The 18,581-nt window shown below is 47.9% G+C and overlaps 1 protein-coding gene across 1 annotated transcript; it reads right to left on the bottom strand.

The window, feature by feature from the left end:
- Positions 1 to 3,424: 3,424 nt before the first annotated feature.
- Positions 3,425 to 17,936, bottom strand: Fam180a (family with sequence similarity 180, member A). The gene is given in 3 exon segments (NM_001108621.1): positions 3,425 to 4,590; positions 5,976 to 6,076; positions 17,634 to 17,936. Coding segments are annotated over 3 exon segments (519 nt in total). The 5' UTR covers positions 17,707 to 17,936; the 3' UTR covers positions 3,425 to 4,245.
- Between the last annotated feature and the right edge of the window lie 645 nt (positions 17,937 to 18,581).

An 18,581-nucleotide genomic window follows, 5' to 3' on the forward strand; every position in this document is an offset into this window, starting at 1 on the left:
GGCTCTTTACCAAAAAAGGAAGCAGGCTGTATTTCCCTCGATGGAAATACAGGGAAGAGACAATGCAGAATCATGTGAGCCAGGGGGACAGGGCTCATCAATAGTCATACTGGGAATTTCATTTGGAGAAATGGGTTAACCTTTATTTATTTTTGTTTTTCATTTTCATATTCCAAAAGGACAGATTTGGAATAAGACCAAAAAGAAAAGGAGAAAGAGAAAACCCACTTCTTCTAAGTGATGGTCTTAAGTGATTACCTTGATCTGGGAGATGCACAGTCAGATCTCGTGAACCCATTATCTTTTGGATTCACAGGATTTGGGCACATTGTGCAGTCATAGCCCTTTGAAGTGATCCCTGGCCCAGAGAAGTGGCCCCACAAAACAAGTTCTCCTTGCTTTTCAGGGCCAGTAACACTGTGGACAGGTCTTTGAAGTCATCTAGCTTGGGTTATAGTGAGTCCCCTACACCTGCATGTCAACGATGCAGGCTAGCTCAGCTAAGACATCCTTGCCTCATCTTTTTGTGATGGTTTAGAAATGCAGAACAAATAAGACCACATGCCCGTGATGTTTCGGTTACAGAGATGAGAGAGATTGGATAAGAATAAACAGCTAGGGAAATGAACGCCTCCCATCAAACCCAGAAGCTGCTTCAAATTCCTCCAGGAGATAATCTGAGGTAACCAAGATTCCAGTGAGTTTAGTAATGCGATTAGGCCGTTTGTATTACACCATGAGTGAAATTTGTTGAATAAAAGTGAAGCAAAGCAAGTTGCATGGTAGGGCTAGTAGTTCCCCTGGCCATCAGCTTCCCACACAGAAAAACTGCTGTCCAGAAAACAGTGCCAAGGAGTGTGTCAGTTCTGTGTACAAAAGGTACATAAAGTAGTCACACTCTTAAAATATTTATTTTGCCTCTCTAGTCCAGGATGGCTCGGAACTCACTATGTAGCCCAGGCTGATCCCCAACTCATGGGGGCTCTCCTGTAGAAGCCTCCCGAGTGCTGGGGGTACAGCTGCGGACCACCATGCTCTGCTGAAGTGTCAAACTTTCATGAAAAAAAGGAAGAGTTCCCTTGGTGTGGGGAGAAACAGGAGGAGAGTTGTTCAAAGGTCAAAGGGTCATGGCATGTCAAGATGGGAAACTTTCAGAAGTCTGTCACACATCAGTATGCAGGGCTGCTGATGGGATGGGCTCAGTAGCAGAATACAGGTTATCCTAGGTTTGAGCCCTAACCCCCAGTGAACAGAACAAGAAGGGACTGTGAAAATGATGTGTGTGTGTGTGTGTGTGTGTGTGTGTGTGTGTGTCTGTATTTTAACGCTGCTGTGATAGCAAGTTTCATGGTGTGTGTGTGTGTGTGTGTGTGTGTGTGTGTGTGTGTTTTAGCCACAACAAGAGGAGGCTATGTAAGATATTAGATGGGCTAGGAAAGTAGGGGACATTACAAAGTTACTTAGCTGGCTTTTCAATTTATACCAATTCACCTGATAACATGCCTTCGACGGGTGACTCTAGATATAATTCCTTCATTAGATTTAGGTGACGAGACTGAGCAACACAGCACCAGCTGTGACAGGTTTGTCATCGTAACTCCAGACATGCAGATGGCTATGAGCATTCCAACTGCACAGGAAGTTTCCAGACATCGTGGAAATGACAGAAAGGATCCTGCAAGTCACAGGCAAGTCTCCCCAGCAAACTTTATCCCCTCAAACTCTGTGAGCAAATATGACTGTCCTGTGCATGGTGGACACTAAAGAAGCAAAAAAAGAGGGTCTGGGCAAACCTGTTTCCTTCGCTGTTCACTGAGTAAAGAGTGGGGTCATTCTTTTTGGGAGGGGTTATTTTGTTGGGCAGTGACATAACATTTGATTTTATGTATCAATGTAGCCAATGTTACCAAACTTTTAGTGTGTAAAATTGATCTGCCTTCATTTAGAGTATAGTGATGTTCAATAATCTAGCTACTTTGAAAATGAAGTCTTTGTTTATCTTTATAAGGTCATGTCCGTTTTGCATTTTCAGCCATTGATTGCTACATAAACACAGACCCCAATTTATGATATAACATGCCTTTAATTTGTGTGTGTGTGCGTGCGCGCGTGCTGGGTGAATGATTTACCATTGATCCCAATGTTCCTTGGAATGATTTTTCTCCTCACACATCTCCAGTCTCCCTACCTGTTTACAGCTTGGTGGGCCCCAAAATATTCATAATTGGATCTAGCTATCAAGGCATCAGAGACATAATAGAAAAAGGCAGGCAGAGCAACTGCTGGAGAGAACATATAGTATGCAAATGAGAAAAACTGAGCAAAAAGGAGCTTCAGGGAGACGACTCAGTGGGTAGAACATTTGCTGGCCGAGCATGAAGACGAGTTCAAATCCCCATTATCCCGAGTACACGGTCCAGATGTGGCCACGAACCCCAGTAACCCTAGCACTGATGGTTGCAGAGACAGGAGGATGGCTGGGACTTCTGGCAGTCAGCCTAGCCCAAGTTAGTGAGAGAGCCTGTCTCAGGGGAATAGAGAGAGTGATAGAGCAGGACGCCTGACATTTTCCTCTGAACTCTGTGTGCATAGAAGGTGCACTCCCCCACGTGCACATACATACAGTGCACACGTTCACACACTCCACAGAACGTGAAGAAGAGGGATGGTTTGCGATGTATGAAGAATGTTCAGGGGTGAGGAAGAGCAGGACTGAGGGTTAGTGCTCTGAGCAGGAGTGTAGAGGGAGGTTCATGTTTGAGAAACATGATGTTTGGAAGAAATACCTAGCTCTTCTACAGAGAGATCATGCAGCTGGAGCATGCAGGCAAAGCTCACCTGCTGGAAGAGTTAGGGGAAGTCCAGACTCATGCTTAAATGAAGACTGTGAAATACCGTCTTTTCCAGAAAGTAGCCCAGCAGAAACCCTCACTCAAATATTGCACTTTCTGAAATTGATTTCCCAGAATCCAGCTGGAGCCCAAGAGGAAAAAGAAGCCAGGTCTTAATGCTGGGACAAAGCCATCCAGAACCCAAGTGTTTCACTCTATGCACAGGTCACAGTCTGTGGCCTCAGCATGAAATGGCTTGCGTAGGGGCCAGGCTGTTCAAGGAGAGCTGTCAGGGGCAGGTGTATGGGTAACAATAAAAAGTGTAATTTAATGACCTGGATGTGAGGGGGCAACAGAGAACCCCAGGACCCTACAAAAGATGGGAAGAGCTTTCTCGGTCTTGTGTGAGAGCTGGAGAGAGGGTTTCCTAACAGTTCAGCAGATCCCATAGACACAAGACCCCTCCTGTACAGCCTCAACAGCTGCAGTCATTTTACAAAGAAGGAACCTGGGGGTTGTCTGCCTCCTTTATTAGATGTCCTAAGTAATTTAGATATCAAACAGGGGCTGAAGATATTGCACACATGTCACTTAAATATCAACCGGTATTTAATATAAATAATGAACAGATATCAAACTAACATTTTGAAAGCAAAAAAAAAAAAAAATCCAGAATGTGAAGGGTAAACAATCTGTCATCTGAAAGCGATTTTTTCCCCAGGAGCACCCAAATCGCTGACAGCACTATGGTATTTTAGGACAATCAAGCATAGTGGGGTCACCTCCTTCACTAGGAAGGCACTATGCTTTAGCTTGGCTTCTACATTGAAATGACAGGGCATGGGTGGACTGCTAGCACTTCCACGGGTCCTTTCTATTTCTCCTGTCTCAGAATAAATTCAGAAAAGGTGAGTCAAGCCATGTAGGTCACCATAATACTGATTCTTTTTTTTGTCTTTGGTGCAAACCAAGTGTAACCTTCTATGGCTAATAGTATATTTATTTGAATGCATCTCTGCCTTTCTTCTATTGACTGTGGAACCTGTCAGAAAATATTCTTTCAACACAGATCCCTTAGAACCAAAGGAGTCTGCCCATCATCCTTCTGCCATGCCCTGGCTCTATTGTTAGTCCTTACTTTTGGGTGTGAGAAGTCTGCTCATTACCAGGTAGACCAGTTGGCCTCTGGAGGTGTCTTGAAAGTCCAATCTAGCCCTTTCTCAGGTAACATGTCGCAGGTCAGATATGCCTGTCTGGAAGCAACAAGGGAAAAAGGGTATTGGGGTGACTCATTTATCTTTGCTATTCTGTGTGGGAAGGACATACTTTTCTCTTCCAGTGCAGTAGAGGATGAAAGTTCTGGAAGACTGTGTGTGCCTGTCCCTGCTTCAGAGTCCAAGCCTGGACCATTCTCTCAGGAAGGCACTCCAGGGCTTGAGGACCTCATCAAGTCATGCCTCAGGGCCTGGAATAGGCTGATGAGGGATTGGGCCCAGATGTCCTTCTGGTGTCCTTCAGATAAGGCGGTTCGATAGGCTGTGTAAGCCAGGGTTAAGGCTATCCTTTCAAAGTCTTCTTTCTTGAGGACCCCAGGGTTGTTTGCCAGGTTGGCACTCAGCCTTCGAATATCTGGGATACTCTTGGGGATTATGTTGTTGCAGATTGAGTGGAAATTCAAGGCCTTCCGCAGGGAAGCCAGCTCCTCATCCTTGATGGAGATCTTCAGGTCTGGGCTGATCTCAATTTCAGCTAGCAAGAGCTGTGGAGAAAGATGGGATTTAAAAAAAAAATAAAACCAAACATGAAACAAACTATTGCTAAAGACAGAATGAGGAGTCACCATTCACATGTGGGGAGGCGTGCACAGGGAGAACTTAGAACACAAGGGACCTGGGCTTCAGCTCTCATCTTTCTCCTTAATGTCTCTGGGCCTCACCTTTCTTCTCTGCAAAATGATCAGCTGCAGTATCCACTCCACTGAGGTATCACGAGAAGCATACAGGACAAATATGGGCAGATGTGACATAGTTTCTGGTATCAGCCACAATGCCACCATGTAGGTAAGCGATCCCATCTTCTCTTTGTCCCCCTTTACCCACTGAAGATCTTCTGAAGTATAAACTGACCTTTGCGGATAAAGTTATAACCAGAAGTGGGAATTTAAAGAATTTAAAGCAGAGTGTTGTGCTGGGGCTGGGGGTAGCGGGATGCAGAGATGCTCTATCTCGCTGGCTTGCAAGAACAGGGGCTGTATCTATCATCTTCATTCCTGCCCTGCGCCATGAGGAGCCCAGCAAATACTCAAAGAATGGAAAGACTGCAAGTCTAAGTCTCCTCCCTTTTCTGTTTTCTGCCTTTCATGACACTGCTTGTTGTCTTTCTGAACCACTGGTTTGTGACTCCCATTTTCAAGGCTTGGCAGAGACTATGCTGGGGCAGGTTGGTGCCCAGGGAAGTGTTGGAAAGCTCCTCTCTGGCTTCACTTTGTCACAGCCATCAAAGCTGGAAGGGACTATTTGGGGTCACATTGAAATTCCATGTAACAGTTGAGATTCGGGCTCAGAGACTCTTGGCCAATGGGCTGAAGTTCAGACCTTGAAGTTAAAGCTCCTGACCTGAACCAAGTCACCTCAAGAAACTCACCCCATGACTGGAAGGAGCTGGGTCTCGGGGGAGCAGGAATAAGTGGAGGAAGAAAGAGTGGCTAGCCCAGGCTCTTAGAAACTTGGGTGAGTCATCGGGGCAGGCAGACAGCACCTCTGTACTTCAAGCAAAGCCCAGAGACACAGCTGTGCTCGGGTTCCAGTGTGGCTTTGCCTGGACATTACAGACAAGTGATGCCTTAAGCTTTTACTTGGGACCTTCCACTCTGTGCCTGGGTGTGACAGAGGCACCTCTCGTTGTGCCTGCACTGGACTCTGAATACTGTCATTTCTGTCAGGACACATGGGAAAGGTGAGGCAGTCCCAGGAATCTTTTATGTTGGTGTAGGCCAGATTCTGTCACATCCAGGGATAGTTTAGGGCATTCCTTGCTACAGTACAGACCATCCAAGTTCATGGGCCCAGGCAGACCACTTCTCAGAAAAAGAGAGATAATCTGTGTCTTTAGGTGACTCGGGTTGATGATTTTCCCTCTACTTACCTCATACAGCAGTTCCACCTCCTCCAGGGAGGTCTGCAGGACTGGATTCAATGGCAGGGACAAGGACCTCTTTGGCCGATGGGCAGCTGGGAACAGTGCAGCTGGAAGAGACAAGAGTCTGGCTTGTGGGGCTGTCATGCACGGTTGGCCACCTCTCTCTACTTAACCTTGAGGGCAGCCCTCTCAAGCATATCTTAAAAGTGGGTGGACTTAGGGTGAGGGGAGGTGGAAGAGTGTCTTGTGCCTCAGAAAGCTTCCAGGCATGTCAGACTAGTAGCTCATCAGGAGCATTCAAGGAACTGGAAAGAATTTCTTTGCCTGGGCTATGTTTGTGCTAGGAAATTTAGGTTAAAGCAGAGCAAATGAAGCAAAGTAGATAGAAAAAAAGCAAGCCAAAAAAGTTTCCTAATCTTACAAGGGAGACCCTAAAACTATTGCCCAACACACGGCACATCCGAATGCTTAAAATCAGTCTGTATGCTGTTGCTGCAGCCTTATTGTCAGAGGCTGCTACTTGGGCTAACCCAGCTTCTGAGGTAGAGATGCCAAGGATCTTCAGAGGACAGAGGAATGAAAGCCGATTGTGCAAGACTTGAACATAGGGCTCTAGGGGACCATGTGGCTGAGAGCTTCCCCCCAAGGGCCAGCTGATTTAACAATGCATTTACTGCACAGTCAAGGACATGTGGAAGCTGGAGGAAGCTGGGTGGTTCCTGGTGGGGTTAAGGATCGAATGTACCAGGCACCGATGGAAGAATGAAGGAGAAAACAGAATATTGTTGAACACAGGATGATCGTGAGAAACCCCAGTTTTCAGAAATGGATCAGACAGCCCCTACCACTCGCTCAGCCCCTTTATGTATTAGACATCAGTCACTAATGGTTGACAAACCTGTGGGTAGGATAGGACCATGACCTTTAGAAAACCAGAGGAAGAAGTGTAACAGCCAGACGACTGTAAGTGTGACCCTCTGACGTTGTGCGACTATACTTTCCACAGCCATGGGCGCTTATGTTCTGCGCGTTATGTTATTCCAGAATAAATTCCACCAGGAACGATAAAGGAGCATCTCAACCTGAAGGGACCTTCATGAAAAGCCCACTGCTTCCCACATAAAGCGGCTGGATGCAGCTTTGCTTGAAAATGGCCTTTGCAGTAGCTTGCTTATGGCCCACTGCAAGTTCCTCAGGGCTGAGGTGGATGTGATTCTGTGCCTCTGTGTGCCCGTTCGAATCTGGAAGTACCAAGTGAGGGTATCAGTAGGACATACACTTTGCCTCTGTCTTCCTTGTAGGAAATGAAACATGGGTACCTGGTGTAGGACAAGGAGTGAGCTGTTTCTGTGTTTATGTGTGTGTGTGTGTGTGTGTGTGTGTGTGTGTGTGTGTGTGCCAGTGTTCACACATCTGTGTGCTTGTGCACTTGCTTGTGGGAGCATGAGGGGAAGACCAGAGGTTGACACTGGGATGTTTTCCTCAGTCACCTCTTCACCTTGAGAGTCTCTCACTGAACCTGGGGCTCTTGCTTTAGCTAGATTGACTGGTCAAAGAGCCCCAGAGATCCTGCTGTCCCCATGCTGCAGTTCTGGGGTTACAGGTCCATGCCTGGCTTCTCAGGGTGCCGAGAATTTGAACTCAGGCCTTCATGCTTGTACAACAAGCACCTTGTCCTTTGACCATCTTCCTCCTATTTTACAAGCCTCTCTTTATTCCTGCCCTGAAAGGAGGAGAGTGACTCAAGCTAGGATATCAGGGCAGCGTCATGCCCACAGTTCTCCTCCCAGGACGTCCTTGTTTTCTTAATCCAGTTTTTGAGAATTTTACAGGAGCACTGTATTTACATTAGCACCTCTTTCTTTTCCCCCATCCCGCTCCTCCCATGTTCCTTCATGCTCCTGGTATCTGAATTTTTTTTTTTTGTGGTTCTTTTTTTTGGAGCTGGGGACCGAACCCAGGGCCTTGCGCTTCCTAGGCAAGCGCTCTACCACTGAGCTAAATCCCCAACCCCCTGAATTTTTAATTATAAGTGGTGTATATGTGTATGTGTATATGTATATGATTTATATGATGTATATGTATAAGTGTAGGTGTATGTGAATATGATGTATATGTATGTGTGTGTATATATGTATATGTATGTGTATGTATGTATATGGTATGTATGTATGTATATATATATATATATGTATATATCTGTACCTACATAAATTTATAAACGCAAACTGCTGAGTTCATTAGTGTTGTTCATATGTGTTTCAGGTTGAGCTCCTGGAATCGGCTACCCTCCTAGGGATGACAGGGGGGTCTCATCCCTGGAAAAAGATTGATTCTCCCTCTCCTGGAGACTATCAACAGCCCATAACTCTTCTACTGTGGTTGGAGCCTTGTGGGAATCCAGATCCACACTGGCATGGCAGTTGTGCTGCCATTGTTAAGGTCTTCTTTAGGTGACCATTTTGCTGAGATTTCCTGGGTACAGTTTCCCTGTCACATGTAGAAGACTGTGTCATAGCAGACATCCCATCCTGGCTCTTAGAACCTTTCTGCCCTTTCTTTTGAGATGTTCCCTTGAGTCTTCAGTGAAGGGGTTGTGTCATATATATATATCAGTTTGGGCCAGGAACCACATGGTTGGTTGTTTTCTGTGTTTTGACCAGTTGTGGCACTCTGTAATGGTTTCTATCTGCTGTAAAGAGAAGTTTCCTTATATGGGGTGAGAGCAACCCTTACATGTGAAGCTAAGGTTATGTAGCTAGAATGAAGTTTGATATTATACTGGTTTAGTGAAGTGACAGTAGTAGTAGGTTCTTTCCTAGGCTCCATGGCTTCACCAGTTACAAGTAGCAGGCCAGGTTTACAGTACCCAGCATGGATTCCTTCCTTCTGAGCAGGTCTTAAGTCTAGTTAGGTGTTTTTTTGTTACAACCAAGACAAAACTACCACTATTGCACCTCTAGGGGCAGCTTGCTGTTCTAGCCTGTGTTGTCGTCCATAAGGCATAGCTGTAGTTGGGTAGGACTATTGATTGGTTTTCTCCCTTGGAAGCTTGCCTAGGTCCTTTGGTACCACGAGAGCTAGTCCTCAGGAAGGAAGTGTCCAGGCCTGTTCCACCTTCATTCTCCCATGCCGTCTGTCACATCTTAAACATACATATGCATTTTATTTAGAATATAGGTGTGGCCTGCGCATCTATGTGTACACCACATGCATTCAGTGTCCAAGGAGGCCAGAAGAGCATGTTGGATTTCCTGGTTGGAGTTACAGGCAGATGAAGGAGGCACATGTGGCTGCTGGCAACCAAACCCAGGTTCTAGGCTAGAGCAGCAAGAGCTCTTAACTGCTGAACCATTTTTCTACTTCCCGAACATTTTTTTTATTGGAAAATTTAAAGTATCAATCCGTTACGTGCCTCCTTAGTGTAGGCAGTGTGTCAGTCTCATGAAAATATCCACTCTCGGGGCTGGGGATTTAGCTCAGTGGTAGAGCGCTTACCTAGGAAGCGCAAGGCCCTGGGTTCGGTCCCCAGCTCCGAAAAAAAGAAAAGAAAAAAAAATATCCACTCTCCAGAGGATGGAGGGGGAGGGCAGGGTGTCATGGGCTGGGCCTCTCTGTCCCATCATCATGGTCACAGACTCCCTAGGGAAGTTACTGTAGTCTCAAGCTTGGGCCTTCTTTACTCAGTCTCTTTCCTGAGGACATATCTTTTATTATCCTTACCTTAGGGAACCTTTAATTCTCAATGTTTCCCCATTCAAAACTGAGCTTAGCAACGGCCATGGTCAGTCCTAGCTGCTGTTCTCATACCTAATAATGACACTGGTAGTAAGGGCTGGAAGTAGTTTTAGCTCTGCGGACTAGGGTGGTGGTTGTGTGGGAAGTGTGTGAGCTGCACAAATATCTTGTTTTCCCTTTTCGTGTGTGTGTGTGTGTGTGTGTGTGTGTGTGTGTGTGTGTGTGCACATGTGCATACACGCATGTTCATATAGAGGTTGAGCTTGGGAATATCCCTTGATCACTCTTCCACTTTACTCTTTGAGACTGGGTCTCTCCATTAAACCCAGAGCTCATTAAAACAATTATCCATCTGGAACACAGGTACTTTAGAGATGGGTCCCTCTTTCCTTTTCTTCTCCCTTTTCTATGTTGGTCCACCTCTTAGAATGGTTTATTCCATATTTCTCCTCATATTTCTATTGCTACCTTGACCCTGTGCATTGGGTAAGGTAGATTTGGCCCTGTGTATGGTGGAGACATGCATGTTCCCTAGGCTGCTGGAGGGTAGCTTACTTTTGGCTACCTCAGTGACTCTTCAGCTGCTTAGCTGTGACTCTTTAAGCAAGACCTTGAGATGCTGGAGGTAGCTGATGAGCAATAGTTCTGTCTACCCAGGCAATGTCAAAACACAGGGGAGAAAATTTAACACGTGCTTCTCCTGACCCCATGTTCTTGTCCATAACAATGAAGGCTGAATCCTGCCAAAAAGGCCTGTGGCTAAAACAAATGCTGGCTGGGTCTGAGCTAAACATACCCAAAGTTTGAAACTAGGCTTGCTCCCACATCGCTGGGTGACATCCCTGTTGTCCCAGGAATCCTTTCCTGTTCACCCCTCAACATGCATCTACCTCTGAGGCTTTCTTGTCTGTTCTCACACTTAGTGCCTTGCTGCCTTCCCCTCCTGGAAAGGGCTCTCGGGATTGCCGGCTTTTGGGATAGGGAATGAGTTTTCCTCTGTTTCCATCAGCTCTGCATACTGTAAGGCTCAGAAGGCAAGCTCAGTAGGAGTGACTTAAAAAGAGCAACTGGATGTTAAATAAACCAGCAACCCTGATTTAAGGAGGCTACTGTAAACCATCTGTGAACCGCAAGACAGCATAAGCTTGGCAAGGAGAGAGTCCTGGACCACTATCAGGCTTAGCATCCTCTTCCCATCAGAGGATAGGGAGAAGAAGAAGAGAAAATGGAAACACCAGTGAATTCTAGGGTTCCCCACATCCTCAGGACCACTAGGTCTCAGACAAGAAGATTGCTAGAGGCTTTGCTCAGCGTTACAGCTTTGTGTTCACACAGTTTTGTGGGGGTGTGGACCTGGCCTACTTGCTTGCTTGCTTGCTTTTCTTCCTAGAGTTCCACATGCAGCCAATCACTAAGCTTCTCTTTGTGGGGTGTGAGGAGGGTTGCTCCATGTGTCTGTCTTGGGGATTCCTGGGACTCACAGGTCTCCTTGCTTAAAAGTCTGTTGTACAGGATGGCCTTGGGAATGAGGACAGAGATTGTCCCCTCCTCCTTCATGGGCAAATGAGTATCTATGACACAATTGACTGACCAGCACAGAACAAGTGATTGACCTGCTAAGGTCACACCAGGTGGATCAAGCTACTTTAGAAACTGGATCCAGCAAGCCCTGTCCATGCCTCCAGTTAAGAGGACACCATTGGACTGCAAACAGAAGCTACTAAAGTATGACACTCACATACTAACAACCAATAACCCCAGAGCACTCTGCTGCTGGGTGCGTCTTTTCATGGTCCACAGAGTTGTCTGCACTCCCCGGTTTTGAGATGAAGACACTTGGTGATTAAGGGCCTTGGTCCAGATCTCCCGATTTGCTAGAGATAGGAAGGAGAATATGATGACCAGCCCGTGGACCCCAGAGTCCAAAAAGAATGGCTGCTCTTCATTTCTGAATAACGTTGAGAGAGATGTGTTTGTTATAAAGTGGCGTCCTTAGATAAATCACATACACATGGAGGTCAGAGGACAACTTACAAGAGTCAGTTCTCTCCTTCCAGATGTGGATGCTAGGGATTGAACTTGGTCATGAGGCTTTAGTGGCAAGCACCTTTACCCAGGGGGCCATCTCTTGGCTCATGCCACCTATGCAGATGTGCACACCTGCGTGTGTTCAGAGGACACTTCACCACATTAAGTAGCTGACACACACCTCTCACACACCTCTCACACACACCCTGAGCTGCTGCCCAGCAGCCCGTCTCCTCCCGAGATCACACTCTCTCAGCTAACGTCTTCCCGCCATCAGCTCCTCCCTCACGCCAGTCACCTGCTCCTCACGCACACCCTCCACCTTCTATTCTGCCGTGGCCTCGTGGCTCACATCCTGCACGTGTGCACGGAGCCTCCATGAAGACACAGGCCAGATTCAGCCTGTTCTCTCCCCCACCACTCATTTTCTTCTCTGCACTGGATCGTAGAGGACTCTACAGCCACACGGCTGTGTCTTCCATGTGATTCCACCTCCCCCTCGCCCTGTGTGCCCTTCGTTCTCCCTTGCCTGTTGGCAGAGCGCTGAGCTGGCTTTCTTAGCCTTGCCCACTCACCCTTCTCACAGCCACACTCACCGCTGGATTGATTTTTTAACTTTTAGGTTCCTGGCATTTTCCTCCATCAGAGGACTGATGATCTGTAATAGCTGTCTTCCCTTCCCTTCAGCTTGAGCCCAACATCTGTCTCCTACTCACACCCTCCTCTCCACCCACTGCATACAATCCCAGCTGTACATACTCTCCACATACATACTCTCCCACGTAGTCACACGTGTACACACACACACGCACGCACACACACGCATGCATACACACACATATACACATGCACACACACTCATGATACACACACACGCACGCACACACACGCATGCATACACACACATATACACACGCACACACACACATGATACACACACACGCCTGTATACACACATATACACACGCACACACACATGCATGATGCACACACATGCATGCATACACACACACATGCACGCACGCACACGCACACGCACACACACACCTGCATCCTCCCCACACATACTCTCCCACATAGTCACACATGTACACACACACACACATGCACGCACGCACGCACACGCACACACACACACACACACACACACACACACACACCTGCATCCTCCCCACATTATCTCCTCCCGTGGCTCAGCTACTGTCTTTGGCTTTCTCTTTCTTTAACATCCCATATCCAACTAACCATCAAATTTTGGCGATGGTCCTTTCCGAAATCATCAGGAACTCGCCTGCATCTCCACATTCCAACAGCCTCCTGGTCTTCTAACCCTGACCCCTAACCCCTAATGGAGTCTCTAACTCCACCCCCAGCTCATCCTTACTCCGCTCTTAGCACAGTACCTGAAGTCTGGTAAGTCTGTGGAAACAGGGGCCGCAGACGTCACTACACCCAGAACCTTCTCTGGTTCTACCTTTTCCCAAGGACAAGCCAACGAACGAACAAAAACCAAGCAGACAAAACCCACAAAGTTTCATATGGTACCAAGTGCTCCCAGATCAACGTCCTCCTTAGCTCTGCGTGCATCCCCCATCTCCCTGGCTCAAATACCCTGGCCACAGACAACCTCACTGTGTTTCGAAAACATCTGGCCAACTCTTCTATCAAGGCACATCTGTTTCTTCTCCCTGAAATATCTGTTCCCAAGCTCCATAGAGATGACAAGACTCCCTCCCACACCCCTCAGATCTCCTGTGACTTTTTTCTCTTCTGATGGAGTCTTCTGTGACTGATGTATTTAGGATGTTAATCCTTTCACATTCTAGCCTCTGACCTCACTGTGCTGCCATCCGGCAAAGTACACACTGTGTTTATTCGTGTGCTTGTCTCTTGTCCCCTTCACTAGAAGGCCAGCTCCGTGTGGGAGTGGGACCTGTCTGTGTTGCTTATCACGGCGTTCCCGGTACCTAGTGTTGTGCCCATTACTGTTTGTTGACTGGATAAACGACACTGTAGAGTCGCACCAGCTACCCTGCCAGTGAGCTTGGTTCTTTTTGTACAAAAGCTTCCTCTTTGCAAGAGAGTGAGTCTCTCATCCTTTAAAGTTCCAGGTCTGGTCCCAGTGAAGCCGACTTTGACCAGTGCCATTCTCTTTCCTTATCTCTCAGGAGTCCTTGCTCCAGCTAACAAGGAGCTACTTCTCATTTATCTTGGTCGGCGCAGTTGCTATCTCCCCATGTTTTGTCCCGTGCAGACTTTGTGACCCGGACTGCAGCTAGCAGGCTCCTGGGGAGGAAGCAGGGTCACGATGGAGACTGACCTCTGACTTTTCATGATCTTGGTTTGAGACCGTCCTTTGTCTTCCTGCTCCCATTCCTGTGTGTGGAGCCCCTCAGTGGGGTCCACTCAGCCACTTGCACCAGAGAACTTGCTGGAAGGGATACTGGCTGCAGACCACATGGAGCCAAAGCACAGTGCCACTGTGAACGGATCCTTGAAGCAACTCTGGGTGTGGAAGGGAAATGTTCTTGCTTATGAAAGATCTTCTGCCAGACCCTGATGTTGGTCACTCTTTGGCTCCTGGGACAGCCTTTTGAAAAATTGGTGCTGTTTGGAGAAAACCACAATCCCAGCCTCCTCCATGCCTGATTCCAGTGAGACAGTGTTGTAGAGGAGCGATTTTGACTAGAAGGCTCCACAACAGGGGGATGAAACAACGGCGAGGAGGTGAACGGGGTAGTGGGGCTGATCTCAGATGGATGTGGGGTCAGATCTACTGAGCCCTCTACCAAGGTGGTTCGGGGTATCTCCCTTCTTCTCCCTTCCACTTCCCTCACCCTCGAATCATTATCTGCATGGGGTATTGGGCAGCTCTGTAGAGGCCAACATGAACTCTTTCCAGTCACTGCCCTTACCTGGCAGAGTGTCCAAGAGCAAGGACAACACAACTCTCAGGCACGCACTAACCCTTGGAGCTGTCTTCTCTACTTAACGGTTTCATAAATAAATACTTTAGTGGGGGTGGGATGATGGCTGAGCAGGGAAGGTATCTGCGCTCCAGCCTGACTCGTGAGGAGAGAACCGACTCCTACAAAGTGTGCAGCGTCACACATGTGCCCACACACATGCACGCAGACATCAATACACATAAATAAATGTAAGAAAGTAGAGATACTTCATATGCCCTTGACAACAGCATAGTTATGATTATTGGTTACTAGGCATGTTAAATTTTACCTTTTTAAAATCAGGCAAGCCCTCTCCCCTCAGGTATTGCCCTGAGAAGCTGTGGGACATGGACCATGTGGGTAGGTCAGTGTCCTCAGGTTGGCCCTGTTAACCACAGAAACCACAGGTGAGTCACTGAGACTCCAACATGCCGGTGGGGCTGGACTGTGCAGTCCTGGATCTGGTTGTGAAATCTCCACCCTGGGAGGCGGGGGTTGGGGGAATCCTAGAGAGCACTTCTGAGGGGGAGGCTGGGAGAAGGGGCGGAAGAAGGTTGCCTGGCAGTGGGCAGACTCCTTTTAGAGCAGTGTGTGTGTGTGTGTGTGTGTGTGTGTGTGTGTGTGTGTGTGTGTAAGAATACAGTCTCATAAAGAGAGTGTCCCTTAAAGTCCTTTTAAGGAATTCATTGTAAGCAGGGTGGCAGCTCAGAGTTGGAGTAAGGATAAGGTAAAAGGGACAACACCTGTGGAAAAGTTATTTGTGTGTGTGTATGCACTCTCCTGCACACACGTAGAAACGTACCATGGACAGCCTGGAGAATGTTACTCACAGGAACACGGTCCATTTTCTTTGGACAGTATGTCTCACTGACCCAGAGCTCACCAGTTGGGTTAAGCTGGTGGTCAGTGAGCCGTGGGATCCTATGCTCAGCCTCCATAGTGATAGGATTCCAGACACCGGCTGCTGTATCCAGCTTTTTTTTGTATATGGAATCTGGAGTAACTCAGGCCCTCATGCTTGAATGGGAAGCACTTTATCAACCGAGCTGATCTAAAGGTGACAAGAATTGTGTCCTTTTTTTTTTTTTTTAAAGAAAAAGTGTTTAAGACAAAGGGAAAATAAAAGCCAACTATGTGGAAGAATTTTGAAGAAACTTGGATGGACTCCATATCATTTGTTGCTTCTGAACACAGTGTTGGATCATACATCTTCGTACTTTGTTCCATAATGGCCTTTTGGTCATTTGTGTTGGCCTTGATTCTTTAGAGCCTGTGCCCCTACTGGGAAAATCTTCTTCAAAGAGCCTCAGATGTTGCTATCAAGCACGTTGAGAGATCCAGCTTTCTGTACATCATTTTTGTAGCATATTTTTGAATGGCGTCCTCAGATCAGCCCTGCGAGGGCAATGTTTTGTGATTGCTAGGATGCTGCTTGCTAACAACACCCAGAGAAATTAGAAAGCTACCGGAGATCACGAAGGTGGCTCGTTAGAGAATTGAAATCTCCGAGTCCTTGCAGAAGTATTTATGAGCCTTCTCGCACATCCGGTCCTCCCTTGGCTTCCTGACAGTGAGAGCCTTAAGAAGAGTAGACGCCTTTGTCTCCTTCGGCAAAATTAAGTTGTGCTCCCTGTGTGACAAGCGTAAGTGACAGAATCCAATGCTAGGACCTCTCTGCTTTCCACTCCAAGTGTTGCCCTTAAAGACTATGCACATGATGAGCAGGTAGGCATGTGTGTGTGTGTGTGTGAGTGTGCGTGAGAGTATGTGGTGAGTTTGTGTGAGAGTGAGTGTGAGTGTGTGTGTGTGTGAGTATCTGTGAGTGTGAGTGGGTGCGAGTGTGTGTGAGAGTGTGTGTGTGTGTGTGTGTGTGTGTGTGTGAAAAGTCTGCCTTATTTGCATCTCAGCAACACTTATGTCCTGGTCAGTCCCTAATACCAGGCTTAAGAACAAAGAGGATAAAATAAATTTAATACCTCGGGCTCCTCTCTTCCGTTGCAAATGTGCTTCCTTTGCTGCTCCCTGACATTGTCCTGGGAAGGAGGGGCACATCCTTGTCACCATGCCAATCCTCATCCCCTTAGGGGGTCTCTACAGAGAGTGTCTGGATTGACTTGAAGGAACACTGTATTTCCAGGTCTTTCTGGGAACATGAAGTCAGCTGAACGTAGGCAGCGGAAAGATTTCTCCTCTGACTGGCATGGGGTGGGTAGCACTCCCAACTCTTCATTTCCTGATGGTAATAAACTAGCTGGCTTGATATGTCCCTGGTGCCTGCCAAGTGCAGCCAGACCAGAGTGGCATCCGAGGGAGAAGATGTCAGCACGAGGGAAAAGCCTTTGCACATACCTGCTTCTTTCCACAGTGACTTGATGGGAATGGCGGGGGCCAAGCGCACTGGATGGATGCCCCAGAGACTCCTTTTTCCTTACCCACCACCACACACCTCTACCTGGCTGCCAAAATGCATGCCCATAGCATCCTGGAGACCTTGTTCTCGGCCACTTCGGCCAGGAGCTCTCTGCGTTAGTTTCCCAGGTAGCAGCCTCCTGCGTCCCGGGGGCCACCATTCTGTCGCACAGGCTGCAGGACTTGACACCTTCTCTCAGGAGGTCTGTCCCAGCAGTAGCAGCCAGGGATCTGGAGAGAACCCATATCCATCCTCCCAGTCAACAGTTCTCTCTGGCTTATCAGCGGGAGCGACCCGATGGCTTCTCGACCTCCGTTAGGCTCCCAAATCAGCTGCTTTGACGTTCTTCCACCGACATTTTCTATCACCTTTTACCAGGCGGGACCACCCCGGGAAAGTATAAAGCACCGGTAAAGTTGGCATATGAAGCAGGCACAGGGCTTTTAATGCCTTCCTCCCTCTACCTCCACTCCACAGCCGCAATTGTATTCAAGAAAGATGGATGAGCCCCAGAGAACCACAAGCATAAAAGCAACTCACCCCTGCTCCACCTGCACGCAGTGGCCTGGGCGCTGGAGAGCACCAGCAGAATCGTCAGCACCTTCCAGGGCATCTTCCAGGAGGGAGACAAACTGACCTTCTATTCTGTCAGGACCCCAGGAGCCACAGGTGGGCCCCTGCTCTTCTCTGCGAGATGACAGAGGAGTTCTTACGGCCCTTTCCTGTCTATAAGGAAAGCAAGGACCTCTCCCTGGCTCTGCAGGGTGGAGGCAGATGCTGCCTCTTGGGTGGGACAGAAGTTGGTACCTTTCTCAGCCTAACTCTCTCTGGGATTAGGGGACCGGGCTTCCACACAGAGGCTCTGTTTTTGAGCACATCTGGAGTGACTCACGGGGCATGTGATCTCTTTGGCAGTGGGCTGGATAAATATAATTTCTGTACTTGAGTTCCATGTGTTGGAAGAGCCCACTGGAATTTTTCTTTAACAAACAGACCCGCGGAACTTGTTAGAGAGCCCGGCGAGAAGTTGGCTGTTTTCCCCGTCCACACATACTACTTCAGAGCCAGGACTGAGGGCTGGAGGAAGAGCTGGGAGGTTGCCTGGCAGACAGTGGGCTGGTGGAGCTGAGTTCCCTGTAGGACAGCACAGTCATTGTAGTACTGGGGTGGAGTGCTCCTGCTAGCCTTCCCTGGAGCTAGACTTGTGGGTCTTGGTTGGGGTCTGGCGCCTTTCCGAGGTCTGGGTAGGTGGGGAGTCAAGTCGTTAGGAGTAGAATGGACAGGTGGTGTGGAGGGTAGGTATTGCCTTGTGAACTCTGTGAGCCTTTGCGGGAGGCTGGCGATGAGCTCCCATTCACATCCAGGATGCTTGCACTGGGTGCTTTCCACACAGTTTGTAAAGAAAAGAGGTCTAATTAGTTCATTATCCTAGAGGGGGTCAAAAGCATGACACTGACTTCTGCACAGTTCTGGCTAGGATCTGCTGAG

Source organism: Rattus norvegicus, chromosome 4, assembly GCF_021556685.1.
Source record: "Rattus norvegicus strain SHRSP/BbbUtx chromosome 4, alternate assembly SHRSP_T2T, whole genome shotgun sequence".
NCBI classification, from domain to species: domain Eukaryota; kingdom Metazoa; phylum Chordata; class Mammalia; order Rodentia; family Muridae; genus Rattus; species Rattus norvegicus.